The following is an 18,899-nucleotide window of genomic DNA, read 5'->3' on the forward strand; positions in this document are numbered from 1 at the left end:
ACTCTCTGGACTATTCCCTGTTTCACAGGATACTTTCCAGCATGGTGTTCCCTCTGAATATGGGTCTTTAGAAGCTTAAACATCCTGTGTAGTTTGAGCCAGTGCCATGCAACTAAAGCAACAAAGAATATTTCTGAAGCCCTACTTCCATAGGTCAGCTGAATACCTGCAGAACCCTACCAGTAGGAGATGTGACTAATAATGCATATAGAGCAGAAAATTTACAACCTCCTGTGAAGTGCTACCATAGTTTTCATGCTCCTTTGAACAAATGTGTTTGAAAATTATTCTTTAGGCTATTCTGAGAAGCCACTGATGCATTCTGTGTCTGTTTTGATCTTTAAGAAGTGCAGAGCTTGAGTCTGTAATTGCTATCCGTGTTCATTATCACAGTCATGGTGTTGCATGATGCGATTTATGGAGCTCTTTCACTGAATGTGATCTCTGTCTGGAGTCTGCGTTAGTTTTGGATCTTTCTGAATCACAAATGGTCATAACATCTTTTTCTAATATTTAGTTGGAAATAATCTGTTTAGTCTGAAATATATACTTCTATATTTTTGGTCTCTTTGTGTGCTATATGTGTGTGAGCGTTAGCATATATGCCTCTTTCTCTAGCAAATTTTGTCTCCAACACTTCTTCATACTCCAGAAAACAGAAAGTAGGCTGCTTGTAAATACAAAACCAATTTCTTTACAGTTATTGTTCAGTAGAGAACGGACTGGGCAAGTAAAACAAAATAGGTGAAATTTCAGGGAGAGGTGAAATGTTGAAATTAATTGAGCAAGAATTGCAATTGGGAATAGCAGGCAAAAAGTCATCAGTTGTTAGGTCTGGGTGTAATTCAATTGACTTGATTCTGTGAGCCTGCCTGTGGGGCCTGTGGTTCCTGTTTGTCCCCCCATCACTCAGTTACGATTGGTGCAGAGGTTTATTGCTGTGATGTAAGGAACATTTGTTTGGTATGTAGTAGTAGCTACCAATGTGATAGTCATAAGGGATAAGAAACTCAGTCTTGGTGATGCGTGTTTAAAAAACAGTCCTCTATAGATGATCTGAAGGAGGTAGCCACAATTCTAATGACTAATATTCTTAGTGTGTTGGTGAGAGATATTTGTCCTGTGCTTTGGAAAACCCAGCTGGATCCATCTAGATTTCCACTTAGCTGCAAAAAAGTGAGACTGGTCTTCTGAATGTGAACACTCAACTGTGAATAACTAGCACAGACAAGAATGGAATGCTTACTAAGGTATTGTCATTTATTTCCTAAGTGTTAACCTGTCATGAGGAAGGACTGTACTATAAAGTGATGGTTGAGAGTCTGTCATGAGCTGTGTTACCTTGTATGTTCCTGCAGTAACATGTAACCTTGTACATTCTCCTCCTTTTCTCCCAGCTCTCATCTTCTGTTCCAGACACTAGAATGTTGAAGTGTAAAATCTGTTATATTGAAAAAAGAATTAAAAAATGATCTTTTTTCAGTCTGCATGTGATTTTACGCTAGACAAGGCAACTTTCCAGATTTGCGTTAACCAGTGTTTGAAATAGGGTGGTTTTAAGACTTAGCATGCTGTCTAGCTCATCTTGCTCTGTTAGCTTAAAACGTTACAGAAAAAAAGACATGTATGTTTATATATATACATACACAAAAATAGCAAGTTTCGTATTAGCATTAACAGATACTAGAATTTGAGAAGTTCAAACTTTAGACTGTATTTTTTCAAAAACTTGAAAAAGAAAATAAACCTTCTCACCATTCTGAAGCATTGTGAGGAGGATCTCAATTGCTCACAGCATTTATTTACTCACTTTTTATGTGTTTAGTCCATTAAACTATTAGATCATAGTTTAGACAAGATAGGAAGAGGGTAGTTTTGTGTAAAATGTAGTCTGTTAGAGTTAATCACTTGTAGTCATTAGTCTTTAGAAAATTTCTAGCCAACATGGTCTGAGAAATAAGATCATGCCTTCAATCAGATACTCTTGCGTAACCATCTGTGCTGAGTATTGGTGTCTTTTTGGATTCAAAAAGATTTTGTTTCTTCCCACTGCACTGCCCCATGATCAGGAGATGCACAGTTCCAGATCTGATATCAGAGTAGAGAGGTGCTGAATTGGAGCCATTGGTTAGAGATCCTCTGTGTTCTAGGTATGTCTATTACTGAGTTCAAGTACTTGGTACCAGCTCAGTGGCATTTTGTTGGCTTTTTTCTGAGGCTTATCTGGAAGAGAACATATCTTACATCCTTGAACGCCTGCAAGAGTGCAGGCACTGTGGAAATGCCTAATTGGTGCTGGCTGTATCTTAGAATGGGCTTTCATGCTTCTGAAGATTAGGTTAAAAACTCATAATATTTTGGAATCCTTAGAGTGCCTTGAAATATATGAGCACTTTATAGACTAACTGGAGATCAGTAAAGTTATAATTGAGGTAAAGTTCTTATTGAGTAAGATGAGTTACGGTATTAGCACCCTCTCTAAGAGCAGATGTTGGATACCTTTACTTAGAGCTTATTGTGGAGATATCTCAGTAGTCTTTGCTTCTTTTCCAGGCACTTCTAATTGAGCTACATTAGAGTTTCAGTTGGGCAAGCTTTTTAGTTAGGCAGTTTCATAATTTGTAGTGTGAGGAAGATCAATTTACCTTTAGTTACAGTGACACTAAGAAAATCCTGAGGTCACTAACTTTTCTGGAAGAAGTAAAAAGATGGGCTTATTTCTTATGTGTATTTTGAACTGCACATGCTGTATTATATAGTTTCTCCTGTTCTGATCTTCAACAAGTTGACACATCTCAGTTTATGAAAATTTTTATAATATAGCCAGCTGTACAGTTCAGGGTCTATACTGGTAGGTAGCTGTGCCAACCATTTGTTCACATGGGAGAGTAAAGTTTTGAGCTGAGAATCCACTCTTCCTACCTCATGTTGGATGTCAAGAACCTAATCCATGTAGTTAAATTAATAACAATTAATATGAAATTCCAAAGAGATCTTGCACGATCACAGGGCCTCGTAGTCCTGAATTAAGACCTTTGAAGTTAACATTTTTCAAAATCAAGCTTCTTACTCCATATAGATTTAGGTCTAAATTAGTAGTGAGAAATAATACAAATTTTCCTTCCCAAGCCATATTGTTTAATGATATTCAGTAATTAGTTATAATTAGTTATAAGGAGAATTTGAGCTTACTTGTTGCTTTGTAAGTCTGTTTTTATTCCTTAGCATCAGAAGTATCTTTTGTGCATGAGGACGAGGCCAGGTAGATGCGTCCTCTGTCTTTGCTTTGGAGGATACTGTTAAGCAGATGCTTTTGGTCTGGCTTTTCTAATTCATTGAATGCTAGGAATAGTTTTGCGTAAGAAGGGCAGTGGTCAAATATATGCCAGATCTTTCCTTCAGGAAAGGCCTTCAGCTGGCTTACAGTACCATTCTGTAAAGCTTGTGATGAAATGTCAGGATTTCACGCGTTGGTCCTTGCTGTTGTGCAGGCGATACTGCCAAGGGGAAAGCCTCTATGAGAGGAAAAAGCACAACAAACCACCCCCTATCTTCCTATTCTTGTCTTATATTTATGAAGGATGATACAAAATATTAAGCATGTATTCTGAGTTGAAAGCTTTTTTTCAAGACAATACACTTTTCAGGGGTGCTAGAAAGGGAACTAGCACTTGGCTCTTCCTTTACAAAGGCATTTCTTTTAACTATAGTCTTGATTGGTAAATAATGTTTCCACAGTCCCAGGATTTAATATCTTCGTTTGAATCAAATAAGGCCAGTTGAATTCTGTTTGGCAGCTGGCAACAGAGTGCATGTATTGAGGTGCCAAGAAGAGACTCTGCTGAGCTTCGGATGCTTCACATTCCAGACCTGTTACCTTGTAAGAGTAATATTTACCAGATTTCAGTCTGGCTGGAGATGAAGAGCAGGCCTGTGGAGGAGAGGGGAGCTGGGGAGATTTTAGGCTTGAGGAAAAAAAGCTTGAATGAGCTGGTGCAGCATGCTACATTCTTCCTGGGTAATTGACTTATGTGAAGGCAGTGTAAAGAGCAGTTGCTCGTGGGCAGTTTATTTGGGCTGAAATCAGTATGCATGGTAGTAAGAGAAAAACTGAGGAAAGAAAAGGAAAAAATGACAGGCCTACTCTAGTCGTGGATGAAAATCCATAGGATTTGCTGAGGATATTGTGCTTGCAAACATGAGCCAATCCTTACAATAACACGAGCAGTTGTAACGCTTTTGCTCCTGTGCATGCTTTCTATTTGCAAGCAGTTGGCTTTGCATACTCACAAGGCTTCTTCAGAAGAGACCACGGACTGTGGCTCAGTCAGTGCTAGAAATCTTGTTTACAAACAGGGCTGGTAATGAGCAGAGCTGAACTACTGGAACTCATGAACATTTTTAAATCCTAAACTTCTGAGAAGAAATGAGGAAGACGTGCAAAATCAGCCAGATACCTCATATTTCACTCCCATCCGAATGCTCTGAAGTATGATTTCAGATTTTTGTCTTAATAAAATGAAACATCAGTGAGAAGCTGGATCCAGTTCAGTTGGACTTTATTTGATTATGCCTCTATGCTATTGTAACTGAAAAAAATGCCGCAATTCCAAATATGATGTGTTACAATTGTGTGAATTCCTTAATCTCTTTTTCCATTCATTTGTGTAGTAATTAAAACCATAGACCTGGAAACTCTTTTCACAGGGAGCTTTCATTTGCAGAACCCTACTTCATTTCATTTATTTTATATTCTGTGATTCTATAGTCAGTTTTACTTTCTTTCCCTTACAATAGAGAGAAGAGCTTGGTGAACTCATTATCGATCTGCATGTTGGCTCAGTTCCTTACAAACTGTACATTACTGTGTTGAACGGAACATGACAGCGTAATTGTGCTGGGGTGTTTTTTTGTTTGTTTGCTTGTTTGTTTTGTTTTTAAATTTAATTTTGTTCTCCTTAGAGGGCACCACAAAATGCTCTAATGAAAGAATAATCACAAGCTTAAAGAGGAAGGAAAGTTTTAAGGGACTAATTGAAGAAGGAAAATGCACAGTGGTTTAAAGGAATGAAGTGATGGGAAAGCTCCAAGTGAGATGAGGCAGCAAAAAACAGTAAAAGAGCTACCACAAACTGCAGTGAATAATAGATGTACACTTAACAGATGTGATCATGGGAGCTGCATAAGAGAGACAGAGGAAGAGGACAGTTCAGGAGACAGCAGTTTGAAGTCACATTGCTTTATATATTGGTCTGCAGCCGTAGGTAAGCCATAGACAGGACTTTGTGCTGCAGATGTATGACAGTAGGATGTCACTGCTTTCAGGTTCTACATGACAGTAAGACATTGCTTATGGTAATCTCTTCCTCAGTAAGGTCACCCATGCTGGAGCAAAAATCACTGCCCTGCTGGGTTCTGTAGAATACTGCATTTAACTTCCTGTTGTGCAAGGGATCTTCAGTTACCAGCTTCTGTCAGTTAGAACCATACTCTTTTCCCATTTATAGTGAAAGATTTGGAGGAGACTGAATGGCTCTATTTAGGCTGAAATTTAAACCAGGCTGGAGAGGTCTGGAGAGCACTAGTAACAGGTGGCTGTCCATTAGCCATTTTGAGATGGATGGGACAGGCTCAGCTTGGTAGGTAAATCTCTGCATGCTCTCAGAAAGTTGGCACTCATCATCTCACGCTGGGAGTTTGAATCAGAAGGCCGCTGACAGCATGGGCATGAAAAGTAGCACCCGTATCCCTCCTGCATGGAGATCTCCCAAAAACACAAGGCTTGGGTGAGATGGGAAAGCAGTAATGAAAATCATGTGAGGTCTCACACTGAGCAACATAGTGAGGACTGGATTCCTGCTGTTCTTCCTTACTGCTAGGCACTCTTAGACAGGAAGGCTTTTAAGCACATGGCTGCTCAGGAGAGCTCAGAAGATGACTTTAGCAGCGTAAAGCAAATGCCTGTGCTCTTTATCTGCACCATAGTGATAGGCCTCTTACGCTGCTCTCCTGTGGAATATTCAAACTTATTTAATGGCTCATCTCAGAGATGTTCATTTCCAGTTGGTTGAACCGTGCCCCAAATGAATAGAGGCAAAATAAAACATTTGCCTAGAAAACAAGATAAATGAAATTTGGATTAATCTGTGCTAAGGTAGAGAGACAATTAAACACAGCAGTACGAACAGCTTAAATTGAATTGTGAAATAGCCCAAGAATGTCTTTTCACTGCCATTTCCTTGATTTCAACACTACTGAGTTTGTCATGTATGACGGCTTTGTGGTTGTTGTGACACTGCTGGAGAAAATTAGATTTGGGGAAAGTTTTCTTAGTAGTTTCTTAAATAATTCAAAATGTTTCCCAGTTTTGTTGTGTTGTTTTTTTTTTTTTCCTTCCAGCATAGCTTTGTTCTGCAGTTGTACATTTTTTTTGTGAAGGCTTTTGTATTGTTTTGCCGTGACAGTGTATAATCCTGAGGATATATCCAAGGGATTTCCAGCTATCCTCTTGTATTTCATAACAATACTTATGATTAGGAGCCCTTAAAGAAAATTAAAATGCTGATGTGTACTCACAGACTTAAAGTGCAGCTCAAGTCATCCAGCACTAAAGGCACAAGTCAGAGCCTGCAATGAGCATGTCTGCTGTAGGATTTGCAAGCTGCACCAATCTGATAAATGGCCTAATTTTACAGACAGAGACATATGATGGCTAACCACAGCTCATATTAAAATAAGTATAGAGTCCCTCTCCTTGGAGGGGCAAGCCTTAAAAACATGCTAACCTGATTTCTCACTGCCTGTGCTCCTGCCTGAAGGTCAGGTTTAATCCCATCCCTCGCAACACTGCTGCCTGTTGGGTGGGCTGCCAGGTCCCACCTGTGAGCAGCATCATCTCCTGCCCTCCCTGCCTGTGATGCGGCTGGAGGAGCCCTGCTTTCTTTACCTGGTTTGCCTCTTCAATTTTTTGATGGATTTTGACGGTTTCAATAAAACTATGTCTGCACAATGTATTTTTTTTTTTTAAATGTAGCTCATTAGTAAGTTGGCACTGAGATAACACTGGGAAGCCAGTTTTAATCCTCCTGGCTGGGCTGTCAGTGCAAATGAAATTCATGAGAATGGTGCCAAGGAGAGGAAGGATTTAGAGGAAAAAAAAAACAACACCCAACAACAAAAAAAAACTTACATATAGTCCTTTTCTCAAACACACACCCATACATCTAACCTTATACCTAATCTGCTGTTGAGAGGAGGATGGAAAATATTTTCTTAGATGAAAATGAGTCAAGGTTACTGGGGTTTAGGGAGCATGAAGCCTCCTTGGGTGTTTGTAGCTGCTGCAGGCAGCATCCTGTATAAAGGAGCATAATACATGAGGAATGCAGTTGGGCTTGTGATTGTATCTGGCACATCAGCCCACTGAATGGCCTCAAGTTGCACCAGGGGAAGTTCAGTTTGGACATTAGGAAATCTTCTGTTCATAACAAGTGTGGTGAGGCACTGGCACAAGCTGTGCAGGAAGATGGTGGAGTCCCTGGAGATGTTCAGGAAACATGGTGATGTGGCACTGAGGGATGTGGTTTGTAGGCAGTAATGGAAGTGGGTAGATGGTTTGACTAGATGATGCTAGAGGTCTTTTCCAACCTTCTTTTCCAACCTTAGTGATACTGTGATTCCGATAGAGAGATCTCTGTTTACAGATTACTTCCAAAGGTACCACTTCAGTAGTGTGCACTGAGAAAAAGGTTGGGAAATGGGAGAGAAAAAAATCTTTGTAATGAGGAAAGCTATTGCTCTGTCTTGTCAATGGCCAAAGGTTAATTTGATCAGGTATGGTTCACCATAGTCATAGCAGTCACAAGCAGCTAAGCATGTCTGATTTTTTTTGTTTTGTTTTGTTTTGTTTTGCCATTGTGGAAGTTTGGTTCCTATTCTCTGACAAGTTTTTTTGTACTTTTTATCCTTTTTTTTTTTTTTTTTTTTTTTTTTTTTTTTCTTGTCAGAGATAGGAGATTGTTCTTGCAATTCTTGCTTATGATTCCTAGCTGAAAGAGGAGCAGCCCTTTATGGAGAGAGATGAAAGACACTAGGAGTATTTTTCTTGCATTCCAGTGTAAGCAGAATAGCAAAGTACATACCTGAGAATTTTCCAAACACAACACAAATCTATTTACATATTTGATTTCAGTGGTGATACATGATAACCTGGGATCTCAGTCAAAGGATCCTGATGGGGATTTGAAAGGAGTTCTTCCTTGAATGTTCACAAAATAACTGCTGAAAGCTGAAGGACCTTTTGTTGGCAACCTAAATACACAGAGAACAGGAGGCAGAGAAGCTGGAGATGGTTTACTTGTATGGACTGAGAGGATTTTCAGCACAAGTGTGGGGGTAAATTCCTGGCTCTTTTGAAAGCAGTGGGAATGTTTTGTCAGTAAATTTAATAGGACCAAAACATCACTCGGATTTCAGAGAGACTTTGGTACCATTGTAACTTGTGCTAATGCCTGTTGATAGGTGCTGCTGCTTTTCTGCTAGGTTGTTGGGCATCTTCCCAGCAGAAAAGGATCTGTTGGCTCCCGTTGGGAATGAATGACCATGGGCTTGCTGCCCATGTCTGAGACCCAGAGTAAAGAACACACTCCAGGATTTGTTTTTCTCTGTTCCTTTTAACAATGTAATGTTGCATAAGCAACAGTGAGATTATAGTGGGGGTTAAGTTTGAGAAAGAGGGCTGTTCTGCTGTTTCTTCTCTCCATGTCTTTTAATCTGCCACAAGATCAAGATTTCTTTGTTGAGCAACATAGATAGCAGTATGGTTTGTATTTGCTTTTCTTTTTGGCTCCTCTGTGTGACAGGAGATGTGTAAATAGGACTTAGTGGAGGCGAGAACTGGGGTCAGACCTTTTGGGCTTTCTAAAATGTGTGGAGATTTGTTTATGCTGAAAGATGGTCCAGAATGGAAAAACTGGCATTTGCCACTCTCCAGAATATTCTCAAGTAATTAGGTTACCTCAGTGAAACATTGCACAATGGCTCAAAATTAAGACCTGAATATAGCTCTCTTGTGATGCGTTAGTGTTTTCACATTACCCAGCCCCTGTGTTTCGGCATGGGAGAGAGAAAGCAAGCCAACAGCCTGGAAAGACTTAAAGTCAAGCAGAGAGGAGAATTGGGTGAGTTCATGTTACAGAATTTTTCTTCAGGAGATTCATTTTCAAGCATTCTTAGCGGCAGAAAACATATGCAGACCAGGATGCATCCAGAGGCTTTGCAGGTAGTCCATGCAAGGTGCTAGCTCACATTTATCGTTAATTCAGCTTTTGAAAATAGGCTAAGTGCTGTTTTTCTAGGGAGATAGGGCTGGGGTGCAGGTCTGTGCTACATGTGCTGTTTTATCCTGAGAGCAGGGGGGCATAGTCTGGGAGAGCCTCCTTGCCCATCTGCTAGAAGTAGCATCATTTTTTTTTTTTTTTTTGCTTTTTTGCTTTCCTAAAAGAGACTGGACAGTTTCCCCTTTCATTTTAGCTATGAGTTTGCAGCTTGAACTGGCTTTTGATCTTTCTCCAGCTTCAGAGGTTATGGCTTAATACTCAGTCTGACTGTGCTACAAGTTAATACTTAAGAATTTTGTTTTATAGAAGAAACAATCTTCAAGGCAGTTCTCACTTTCCTAAAAGCTGCAGATCAAAAAAAAGCAGGAATGTAGTCTTATTCAACAGAACATGGTTTTGGGACAGGAGAGTTTGCAAACAACCAAGGCTTGTAAGTGCCTGTGGCTGTAAAGGAGCAATAACAAACGTTTTTGAAATCTCTGTGCTGATTCATCTTAACACACATTTGAGGACATAAACCTGATGTAGGCAATATCTCTATCATTGTCATGGGCTCTGTGTGAGGGTTTAGGTCAGCTTTTCAGATAAAGGGCAGTGCAGTTTTTCTCTTCAATATTAATTTTAATTCCTCTGAATAGAAGAATAAATAGCTGTGAACTTTTCACAGGAAAGGCCAATTAGAGGAGTCTACTGTACCCTGGATTTCTTGGTTCTTGGTGTTGCACCAGAAAGGAGATGGACAAACATGTATTGTGTTGGCCCAGTGGTTTTTCTTCATATGGTACGAGTAGGATGGAGAAGAGATGAAAAAAAGAAGCCGTGATTGATTTTTCAAAATATTTATTTTATCTACCCTTAGTAGGTACAAACAGTGTGGATTTTTTTCAGGCTAAATTATGTTTCAGATTCAGTATGTAAACTAGTAGCTTTATTGGAGTAACTGTAAAAGGGTGACAGAGTAATTCCTACTGGGTGAGGAAAAAAAAAAAGATTGAAATGAGGGATTTCTGGCTGATTAGATTCAGTTAAGTTGGCCAGTTCAGTGATACGTGAAAGTTGTGGTCCTTTTTACAGTGGTCTCAGACCAAACTAAGGAACATCCAAAGTCAGTTTCAGTTGCAGCATGTAAATACTGTTAAGGATTAACTTGTAATATGATTTGGCCCAGCCCAGCCTAGGAAGAAGAATTAGAAAAAAAAATACGAAATTCTAAAACATTTTATATTGTTACAGTCTTAAAATGACAATAGCTGCTTTTCTTGGCAGGGTTTGATGCCTGCTGTAGGACTCGTATCCAACTCCAGCATATTACTAGAGATGAACTGACACAAATTAGGAAGCATGTAGCAAGATGCCATTCTCTTTCTGTCTTCAAAGTGACCCACAAAGCCCCTTTTTGCCAAGAATCCAGTGCAAGTTTGCTAGGATACCTCAAATGGTTAGAGTTTTATTTTACAGCTTGTCTTTGTGAACTCAACCTAATCCCTAATTGTCATTTTCCAGAGGCTAACTACATTCTCCTGCCAACTGCATTTTGATCCGAAGACCACTGGAGGACTTTTTCACAGTTACAGAAACAAAGAGTATAAAAAAGAATTATATAGAAGTGTCAAAGTCTATCAAATCCCAGAGCAATAGTAGTACCCTGAAAGAATTAAATATTTGAGTATCTGGAAACTAGGCAACCAGGTTAGTGAGCTATTGAGCTCATAGTTTTGACTAGTCTTTATTTGCTTCAGACTTGGTGGAATGATGAGAAAGTAGCAGCAAAACCAGAAGCTCCTTATCAGATTTTAAGGAATACATATCATAATTGTATTTTCAGGAATTTTCTATCTCTTCCTCATTGTACCTAACTTTTCAATCAGGAGAACGTCTTGCAGTTGATTACTTTTCATATGTTCTCATAGATCTTGGTGTATTTTAAAAGAGGAATATCAAGTGGTTCAACGGGGATATAAGTTATATAAGTAGTTGGAGCTACGAGATATGGTTTAGTAGCTTGTGGTACTAATAGGAATGGGAGGGTGGTTGGACTAGATGATCTTGCAGGTCATTTCCAACCTTGCAATTCTGTGATTCTGTTCCCATGTAGACTTTCACTGATGTATATTTTGTAGACATGTGAAGCTTGACAGACTGTGTAAGCAGAAAAATGAACCATGCATTTGTGCTATGTAAGCACTGCCAGGCATCTTAGCTCTGAGCACCTTGGAGTCTGCTAGTGATATTTATTGAGCCCTCGTAGCCAGTTTATGGAGTAATAATTAAGTGTATGCATTCCCTGTTGAATGGCAGGAGCTCATTGGGAGTTCATTACAAAGAAGAAAAGATCAGCTAATATATACTAATGCATATAGTTGGTCTATATAGTAGGAATTTACTAAAACAGCCTTCAGAGTTGGCTTCTGTTAGCATAACTGGTGGAAGAATCTCCTGCTTAAATAGCTACAGCGGGAAGACCTTTGAGAGTAAGGTTTGATTTCTTTGTTTTTATTCCAAGAGGAATTATCTCAGGACTGTAAGATGTGCTATCTTAGTGAAGACATGCTAAGGCTTCCCTATTTCACTGGGGTGACAGGCCCAGCAGTCAGTAGTGGTGGTAAAAGAGGAAGGAGCCATTAGATTTCAATCCTTCTTGATCTGACCTTTAAAAGAGCCATACAGCAATTGGATCCCCAAACTGTTCTCATTCTGTCTTCCTGATGAAGTTTTATCTCCGTCTTTGTTGACTCCTGTCCATCTCTCTTGTTAAGTGTTGGCTAACCAAGTGCACTAAGACTGAAAGTATTAGCTAATGTGACATCATGAATCATCCGTACTACTTTCCCTCAGATAAATTACATATCTAAGGTTCATCAAGTGGTAAATGCCTTGCCACCAGTTACTGGTGTGGATTCTTCAGCCAAAACAAGTGGAGTAAGAGTGCACAGACATTGTGCCATGTGTTGCACTGCAGATGGGTGCCTACCCTGTGCTGGCAGGAAGGCTGCTCCAGAGGCAAGGCGAAAGCCTTATTCACTACATTGTCAACAGTTTTGTTGTTTGTTGAAAAAAATAAAATAAAATAAAATAAAAAATTAAGGATTTGCTATCAGTGAGCTGAAATCTGAACAGCCTAAATGGTCCTAATAGTCAGAGAGCTTAGGGAAGCCTGCCAGAGAGAGGAAAGCATAACAACTGCGTTTAATAACAATCAAGCTAATCTTGTAAATATTTGCATGTGCTGCTTCAAAGCTACTACATGGCCATTCATGTTCTGCAGTTAGAGAGAAGAGGAGGGAAAAAAGAAGGCGAGAAAAAAAGGGCACTCCATTTTTTTGTAACTGCTGTAATAAGGAGTGGGCAAAGCACCAGAAAGAAAAGAAAAAAAGGAAAAGAAACCCTCCAAAGTTTAATAAACACAAAAGGGAATAAAAATAAATCTTTGGAGCATTTACTGCAAGCCCTTGATGGAAGGATTGGATTGAAGCTCTCAGCCTTTCCAGTTTGAGTGTATGTGTGATGTCGGCCTGTTTGGCCTCCTCCAAAGAGAATATAAAGTTACTTACATTGTCTATCTTGGGCTATGCAAATAATTCACTATTTTTGTTGTTTGTTTGTTTCAATAGCAGAAATGAAAATTCAGAGGAGAAAAAAAGCCCTTGTTTGGATACAATTGGATGTAGGAGTTTTTCCTTTCCAGAAAATGAGCACAACTCTCTGTTGTGTCAGAGTGGTTTTTCTTTCTCTTGAAATGTCAATACATGTAGTACTTGTGAGAAAAGCCCTAGTTGGTATGACACAACTGTTGAAGACAAAAGTGTTGTCCTGTTGTGCAGGAGGTCCCTGACTCTGGGAGTGTCTCTAGGAGAACATCTTGGGGTTCAGCCTCCTGCAGTTCCCACTTTTGGCTTAAGGAAGTTCAAACCCATCTCACCTTCCTCCAGGAGGAGTGCCTTGGAATCTACTTGCTCTTTTGGATGGTTGGTGAGGGGATGTATGCAGTCTCCTGGTGGTGTTCCAACCTCCATCCAGGGAGGTGGTGGAGTTACCATACCTGGAGGTTTTTGAGAAAAAGGTAGATGTGGCATTAAGGGATATGTTCTAGTGTGGTCATAGGCACAGGTTGATGGGTGGACTAGATGATCTTAGTAGTCTTTCCAACCTTAACGATTCTATGATCCTATGATAATATTAAATGGGACAATGCTGCAGGCTGGTATCACTCACGAACACTGAACAAAGTCAATAAGAACTCACATACTGGAAAGCTTCCCAAGCTAGCAGTTTGAACTGTCCTGTATAAAGCAGCTGGTGAAATTTAAGCTCAAACAGGGAATAAAAAGAAAAAAAGAATAAAGAAGTTAAACCTGCAATGCTCAGTGTTGAGCATGTGGAGCTGTTAGACTAAAGGAAAGAAGATGGAAGCTGCCTTCACCTTCTCCAACTGTGTTTTATAACTCATCTCAGCCTTACTGTGATGAATGTGATTATGATTATTAGAGCTGAAACAGTTTTGTAGGGGTTGAATTAATAAGTAATTGAAAGATGATAAAAATGGAATCTTCCAGTGTATTTACTATTCCCCTCTCTCCAAAACAAAAGAAAATTGTTTTTTCCAAGCTACAGGAAACAATGATTTAATTCCACTCATTAATGATAATCTTTCAAAGAATACTTAAGGAATCTGGTCTGCAGTAGTGCACAAAGTTGTTCAGATTCATCCTAGTGTCTACTGGAGCTATTTGGCCAAAATCAGAGTGAAATCCATAGATATCCAACTGCGACTACATAGATATATCTGCCAGGTTAAGGTGAAGTCACAGAGACATAAATTGCAGCATCTGAGACCACTTAAAAGGCTAATCCAAATCCTTCTAAACTCCATAGGGTTCTTCCCACTCCCTTGCAGAGTTGCTAGTCTCAATTCCCAGTCCTCATGTTGATGAATTTTCATGTGAACCCCAAGTGTGCAGCCATTCTTTCACAGGGAAAGAGCTCCAGCTAGTAAAAAGCCTTTTTTTTTTTTTTTTTTTTTTTTTTTTTTTTTTAATTTTATTTTATTTTAGTTACCTACAAATAATGTGTTTTTTATATTGATTTCCCATGGATGCTGTTGTGAATGATAGAATAAATCAAATTTCTTATGGTCTGTTGCAAGGTATAACACTGTCTTGTGAAAGAGATGAAATTTATGTAAGATGAGAATTCATTCTTCATTGCTGGTGTCCAGCAGAAGGTAAATACTCATTCACTGTGTATTGTTCGTACAGACATGTAAAAGCATGCACACTGGAAGAGTATTCCTCCTCTAGCTGTTATTGTTTCCTTTATAAATGAAAGAGAGAAAAAATACAAATGTAGAGGTGGTTTAGGAAAATTCTTTTGGTTGCATATTCACACATTTATAATGTATGGTATCTAAAATACAAAAACTGAAAAGAAAGACTATAGATAAAGTCCAACAAAGTTCTAAAATAAGTTAGAAGCTAAATATAAATCAACCAGACAGTTAAATAGGACTTTTGCATCTGAAATAAAATCAAGATGGACTGGGTTTGTCTGTGCCAGGGCAAGTGGCTGTCTGCTCGTTTGGTTTGTCCACAGGGTAAGAAATTGTAGGCTGATGCCTCAAATAAATGATGGGGAAGGACGACTTACAACTCATCCTGGAAGCATCAATCTTATACATACATACTATTATGCCAAATTATATTCCTAGTAGGATTGGGTTTGGCAGAGAAACAAGTAGTAGTCTTAGAGTTTTCTGTAGCAGAAAAAAATAAATTTAGGAGATTATTTCTCTCTTAAATGAGAATGTAACCTCTGAACTGAGTAGCTTTCTTAAGAATTTTCAAAATCTACCAAAATTAAGATCATCATCACATAAAATTCAGCTTTACTCAGAAGACCTTCATTTAGGTCTTCTTGAGGGAGAAGACTGGCATTGAGTGAGACTGGCACTTATGTATTTTTCAAGATAAAGAAGAACAACGCTGTTGAAAGACTAACCCATCCCTTTTTCTTTTATTTCTCATTATAAGATTGTAGCTGGTGGACAACAATATTGATCATGATGCATTAGGGTTTATTTTAGAATACTGCAAGTGTGAAAAATTTGAGAATCATTTTTTTCCTAATTAAATAAAACCACAGGGATATCTGGGGCTTCAGGGTTGTATTTACACCCCTTGCACATTTGACCATATTGAAAGCCCTCTTCGGAAAATACTCTTTCAGAGGATTTTTAAACATTTTGAGAACTGTCACTTATAATGCATCTATAGTTGAGGCCTGCCTTTCTAAGACTTTTCTCATCTCTGTGATCATTTTTAGGATTTTTCATCTCTGAACATTCTAAAACTAATTTCGTTCAATTATCTAGGAGAATTTTGTGAATAATGTAAAGAGGATACATACACTTAGTTATGCTTTATTTTGTGACTGACCAATACTTTGTATTTATTCTGTAGTTGAGCCTATAAATAGTCACTTGAAGAGCTCATATGAACAGGATGTTAAATGTGTAAGAGCATTGCTGCCTAGTGCAGTTGGGGACTGCTACATTGCTCAGAGGTTCTGATAATAGGCTGTCTTAACATTAAATGTTTGAAAGGTGGTCCTAAAGCTAATAATGTATCTCATTAATATGAATAGGCATTATTAATGATTTAGTCAAAGCATCTTTAATCATTAATCATTAGAGGTAAAGGTAGAAGCATAAAATGGTCTAGGTTGGAAAAGAAGTTCAGGATCACCAAATCCATCAACCTGACCTACTGAGTCCCACCACTGAAGCATTTTTTTTAGTCCACACATCTCTTAAATACCTCTGTGGCTGAGGACTCTACTACTTCCTTGAGCAGCCCTTTCCAGTTCTTGACCACTTTTTTTCATGAAAAAATTCCTCCCAGTATCCAAACTAAAACTTCCTGGGCACAACTTGAGTCTGTTTCTTCATGCCCTATTACTTCTCAGCTGAGAAAAGAGACTGACCCCCACTTCTACACAAATTCCTTGGAGATTTGGAAAGAGCCATGAGATGAGGTGTCCCCTCAAAGTCCTCTTCTTGCTTTCTCCAATCTGTGCTATGTATAATGCATCTGTGAAGAATTACGTAACTTCCAGAAGATAGTATTTTACTCCAGCAGTGGTTGATTGAATGGATGGCCTGGGTGGCCAGAGAGCTGGGACAGGCCCTCATAAGGCTTCAGCAGAATTTGTGACACAGCCTGGGCCCCTCATAGGATCTTAGTCATTCACCTCTCTTAACGTACAGGCTGTTGTCTCATAATACTACATGACAAATCCTGAGCTATAAGACTAGTGGGAAAACTTAATGTTTTATAATCATTATCCAAAGTCTTTGTGCTGGTGTGACCCCAAGGAAACCTGTGAAGTTTGCTTCCTCTGCTGAAAATCTTCCCTCCTCCCTTCCCCAGACTCCACGATACAGTTTTCATCTTCTGTTTCTTTGTACATTTCAAAATGAAACCTTTCTCTCAGCTTGAATGGAGATTTTATCAGGGCCTTTGAGTCATTTTGACTCATCCCTGAATTTGGCTTACCATGCCTACTCTGCAATTTGAGGAAAATCTTGCCAAACAACAGGGTGTGGAGAATGTCACACATACAGAGCATGTTCAGAGATTTTTGCACATGGTTTTCTGTTTGTGCTTTTGGCCAAAATTAGGTGGAACAGCCTCAGATGATCACTGAACCCTTCAGGGTAATCTGAATTGTGCAAAAGTACTTTGCTGCTTAACCTCAGTCAGGGTTTGCAGCTGCAAAGGAGGAAAGGATTGCTTTGAAACCTAAACTGATACTTTTGATATCATTACTGACGACTTGATTCTGTTTTTCTGCTTTTTTATTTTTTTCCTAATTTCCCTGCAACATATTAAGGATGGTTGGTTAAATTTATGAGTTCTACTGTTTGCAAATGGTCAATATGCATGTAATTCCATTTGTCTACTATCTGCTTGCTTTTTTTTTCCTTTTCTTTTTTCTCTTCTATTCCTGCCCTTGTTATAATGAGAATGAATATTTTATTCCAATAAAATCTTTAATAACTAAGTAGAAAACAAAACCTGAAGCTGACTAATTTATATGCCATGCCCTGGGAGAAAATGGATGTTAGAGAAATACAGATCAAACGATTTCCTGTTACTTGTCTTCTTAGTATATCTCTTGTGAATTCCTTACAAGTCTGAAGGCAATTGCCAGCTACAAACTGTTAGGATTTTTTTTTCCAATTTGTAAGCATCCAGGATTTTCCACCAGTTTGTCAAAAGAGTGGGGTTAAATGCATGCCCTGAAGTAGAGATGGAAGTGATTGTTAATCTCTATTAATCTACTTTTCCTGTAATCAAACACACGTGGGGTTGGTTTTTTAGGGGTTAAATTGTTAATGATACTAAATTGGCCATTGGAAATTGAATCATGCTACAAATATTTCCCTTAGTGCCTTCCGGCTGTCTTGTATTGAAATAGATGAAAGAAAATGTATTTTATCATTTAAGAAATATATAATTGCATTGCCTTCTCGCAGATGCCATCCCACCAAGCTATTACAGCCTTTACTTCAGAATCGTTAGATTTGACGTCTCGGCGATGGAGAAAAATGCATCCAACTTGGTGAAGGCTGAGTTCAGGGTCTTCCGCCTGCAGAACTCGAAGGCACGGGTCTCGGAGCAGCGAATTGAGCTGTACCAGGTAGGGCTCCAGCTGTTACTGCTGTCTGTCAAAAGTAGTTTATTTTCTGTCTCTCTCCTGGAAGCAGCTTCATTCAAAGTCTTACAAAGCTGAAATATACACACTTACTAGAAAAGTGTGCCTCGGGACTCCAGCATTCAGCTTCACTTCTGTATGGTGGCCCAGGGCTTCAAGCGAGGCAGTGGAAAATTCAGGATTTGTGGAGAGAGGAAGAAAATGATCTAAAGATTTTTTTTTTTTTTTACTCTGTATTGTCATTAAGACTTTTCTCTCTTTTGTTTGTTTTCTGATTGCATTTTCCTGTTCAGTGGTAACATTAAATGATTTATGAACTTGATCAGATGACGTTGTCACTGAAAGAAGCAAATTCAGTCTTTCATAGAAGCCATCACAACCCCACAAAACTTCCTCTGTGTGTAAACAAACTCAAGCAGAGGCTCCTCTAGCTAGATAGTGAGTCAGCTTGCACACATGCTGAATCCATTAAACTCAACTGCAAGGATTCTGTGCATTTGTTTGTGGAAATACTGGCTAGAGCATATTTTGTGTAAAGCATAGTTCATCTTGCTGAGAAGCTCAAAAGCAAAAAGGGATTCGACTTCCAACAGTTATTTACTGGGTAAAACTCATGGTTGTTCCATCAATTCGGCACTTGTTCAGCTGAAAACCTGCTAGGTAGAAAGCTATCCTGTAAACTATACCAAACCCCTCTTTATCTCTGTTTTTGCTACCCTTATTTGCTGTATCTGAGCACTGCTGTGAGTGTGCAGCCCCACAGAGCCTGGGTCAGATCCTGTGGGTGCAAATTTGAGTTAGTCATCACCCTTACTTTCAAAGTTCATATTTTGCCGCCTGATTTGCTTA

At 39.0% G+C, this 18,899-nt stretch overlaps 1 protein-coding gene across 1 annotated transcript in view; it reads left to right on the top strand.

Moving 5' to 3' along the window:
• Positions 1-18,899, top strand: part of TGFB2 (transforming growth factor beta 2) — a 62,078-nt gene that overhangs the window by 21,468 nt on the left and 21,711 nt on the right. Inside the window, exon 2 of the mRNA XM_042895167.1 lies at positions 17,872-18,035. Coding sequence (XP_042751101.1) covers positions 17,872-18,035 — 164 coding nt within the window. The remainder of the gene's footprint in view (positions 1-17,871; positions 18,036-18,899) is intronic.

The sequence above is a fragment of the Lagopus leucura genome, unplaced genomic scaffold, assembly GCF_019238085.1.
Source record: "Lagopus leucura isolate 7727_CA_CO unplaced genomic scaffold, USGS_WTPT01 Super-Scaffold_73, whole genome shotgun sequence".
NCBI classification, from domain to species: domain Eukaryota; kingdom Metazoa; phylum Chordata; class Aves; order Galliformes; family Phasianidae; genus Lagopus; species Lagopus leucura.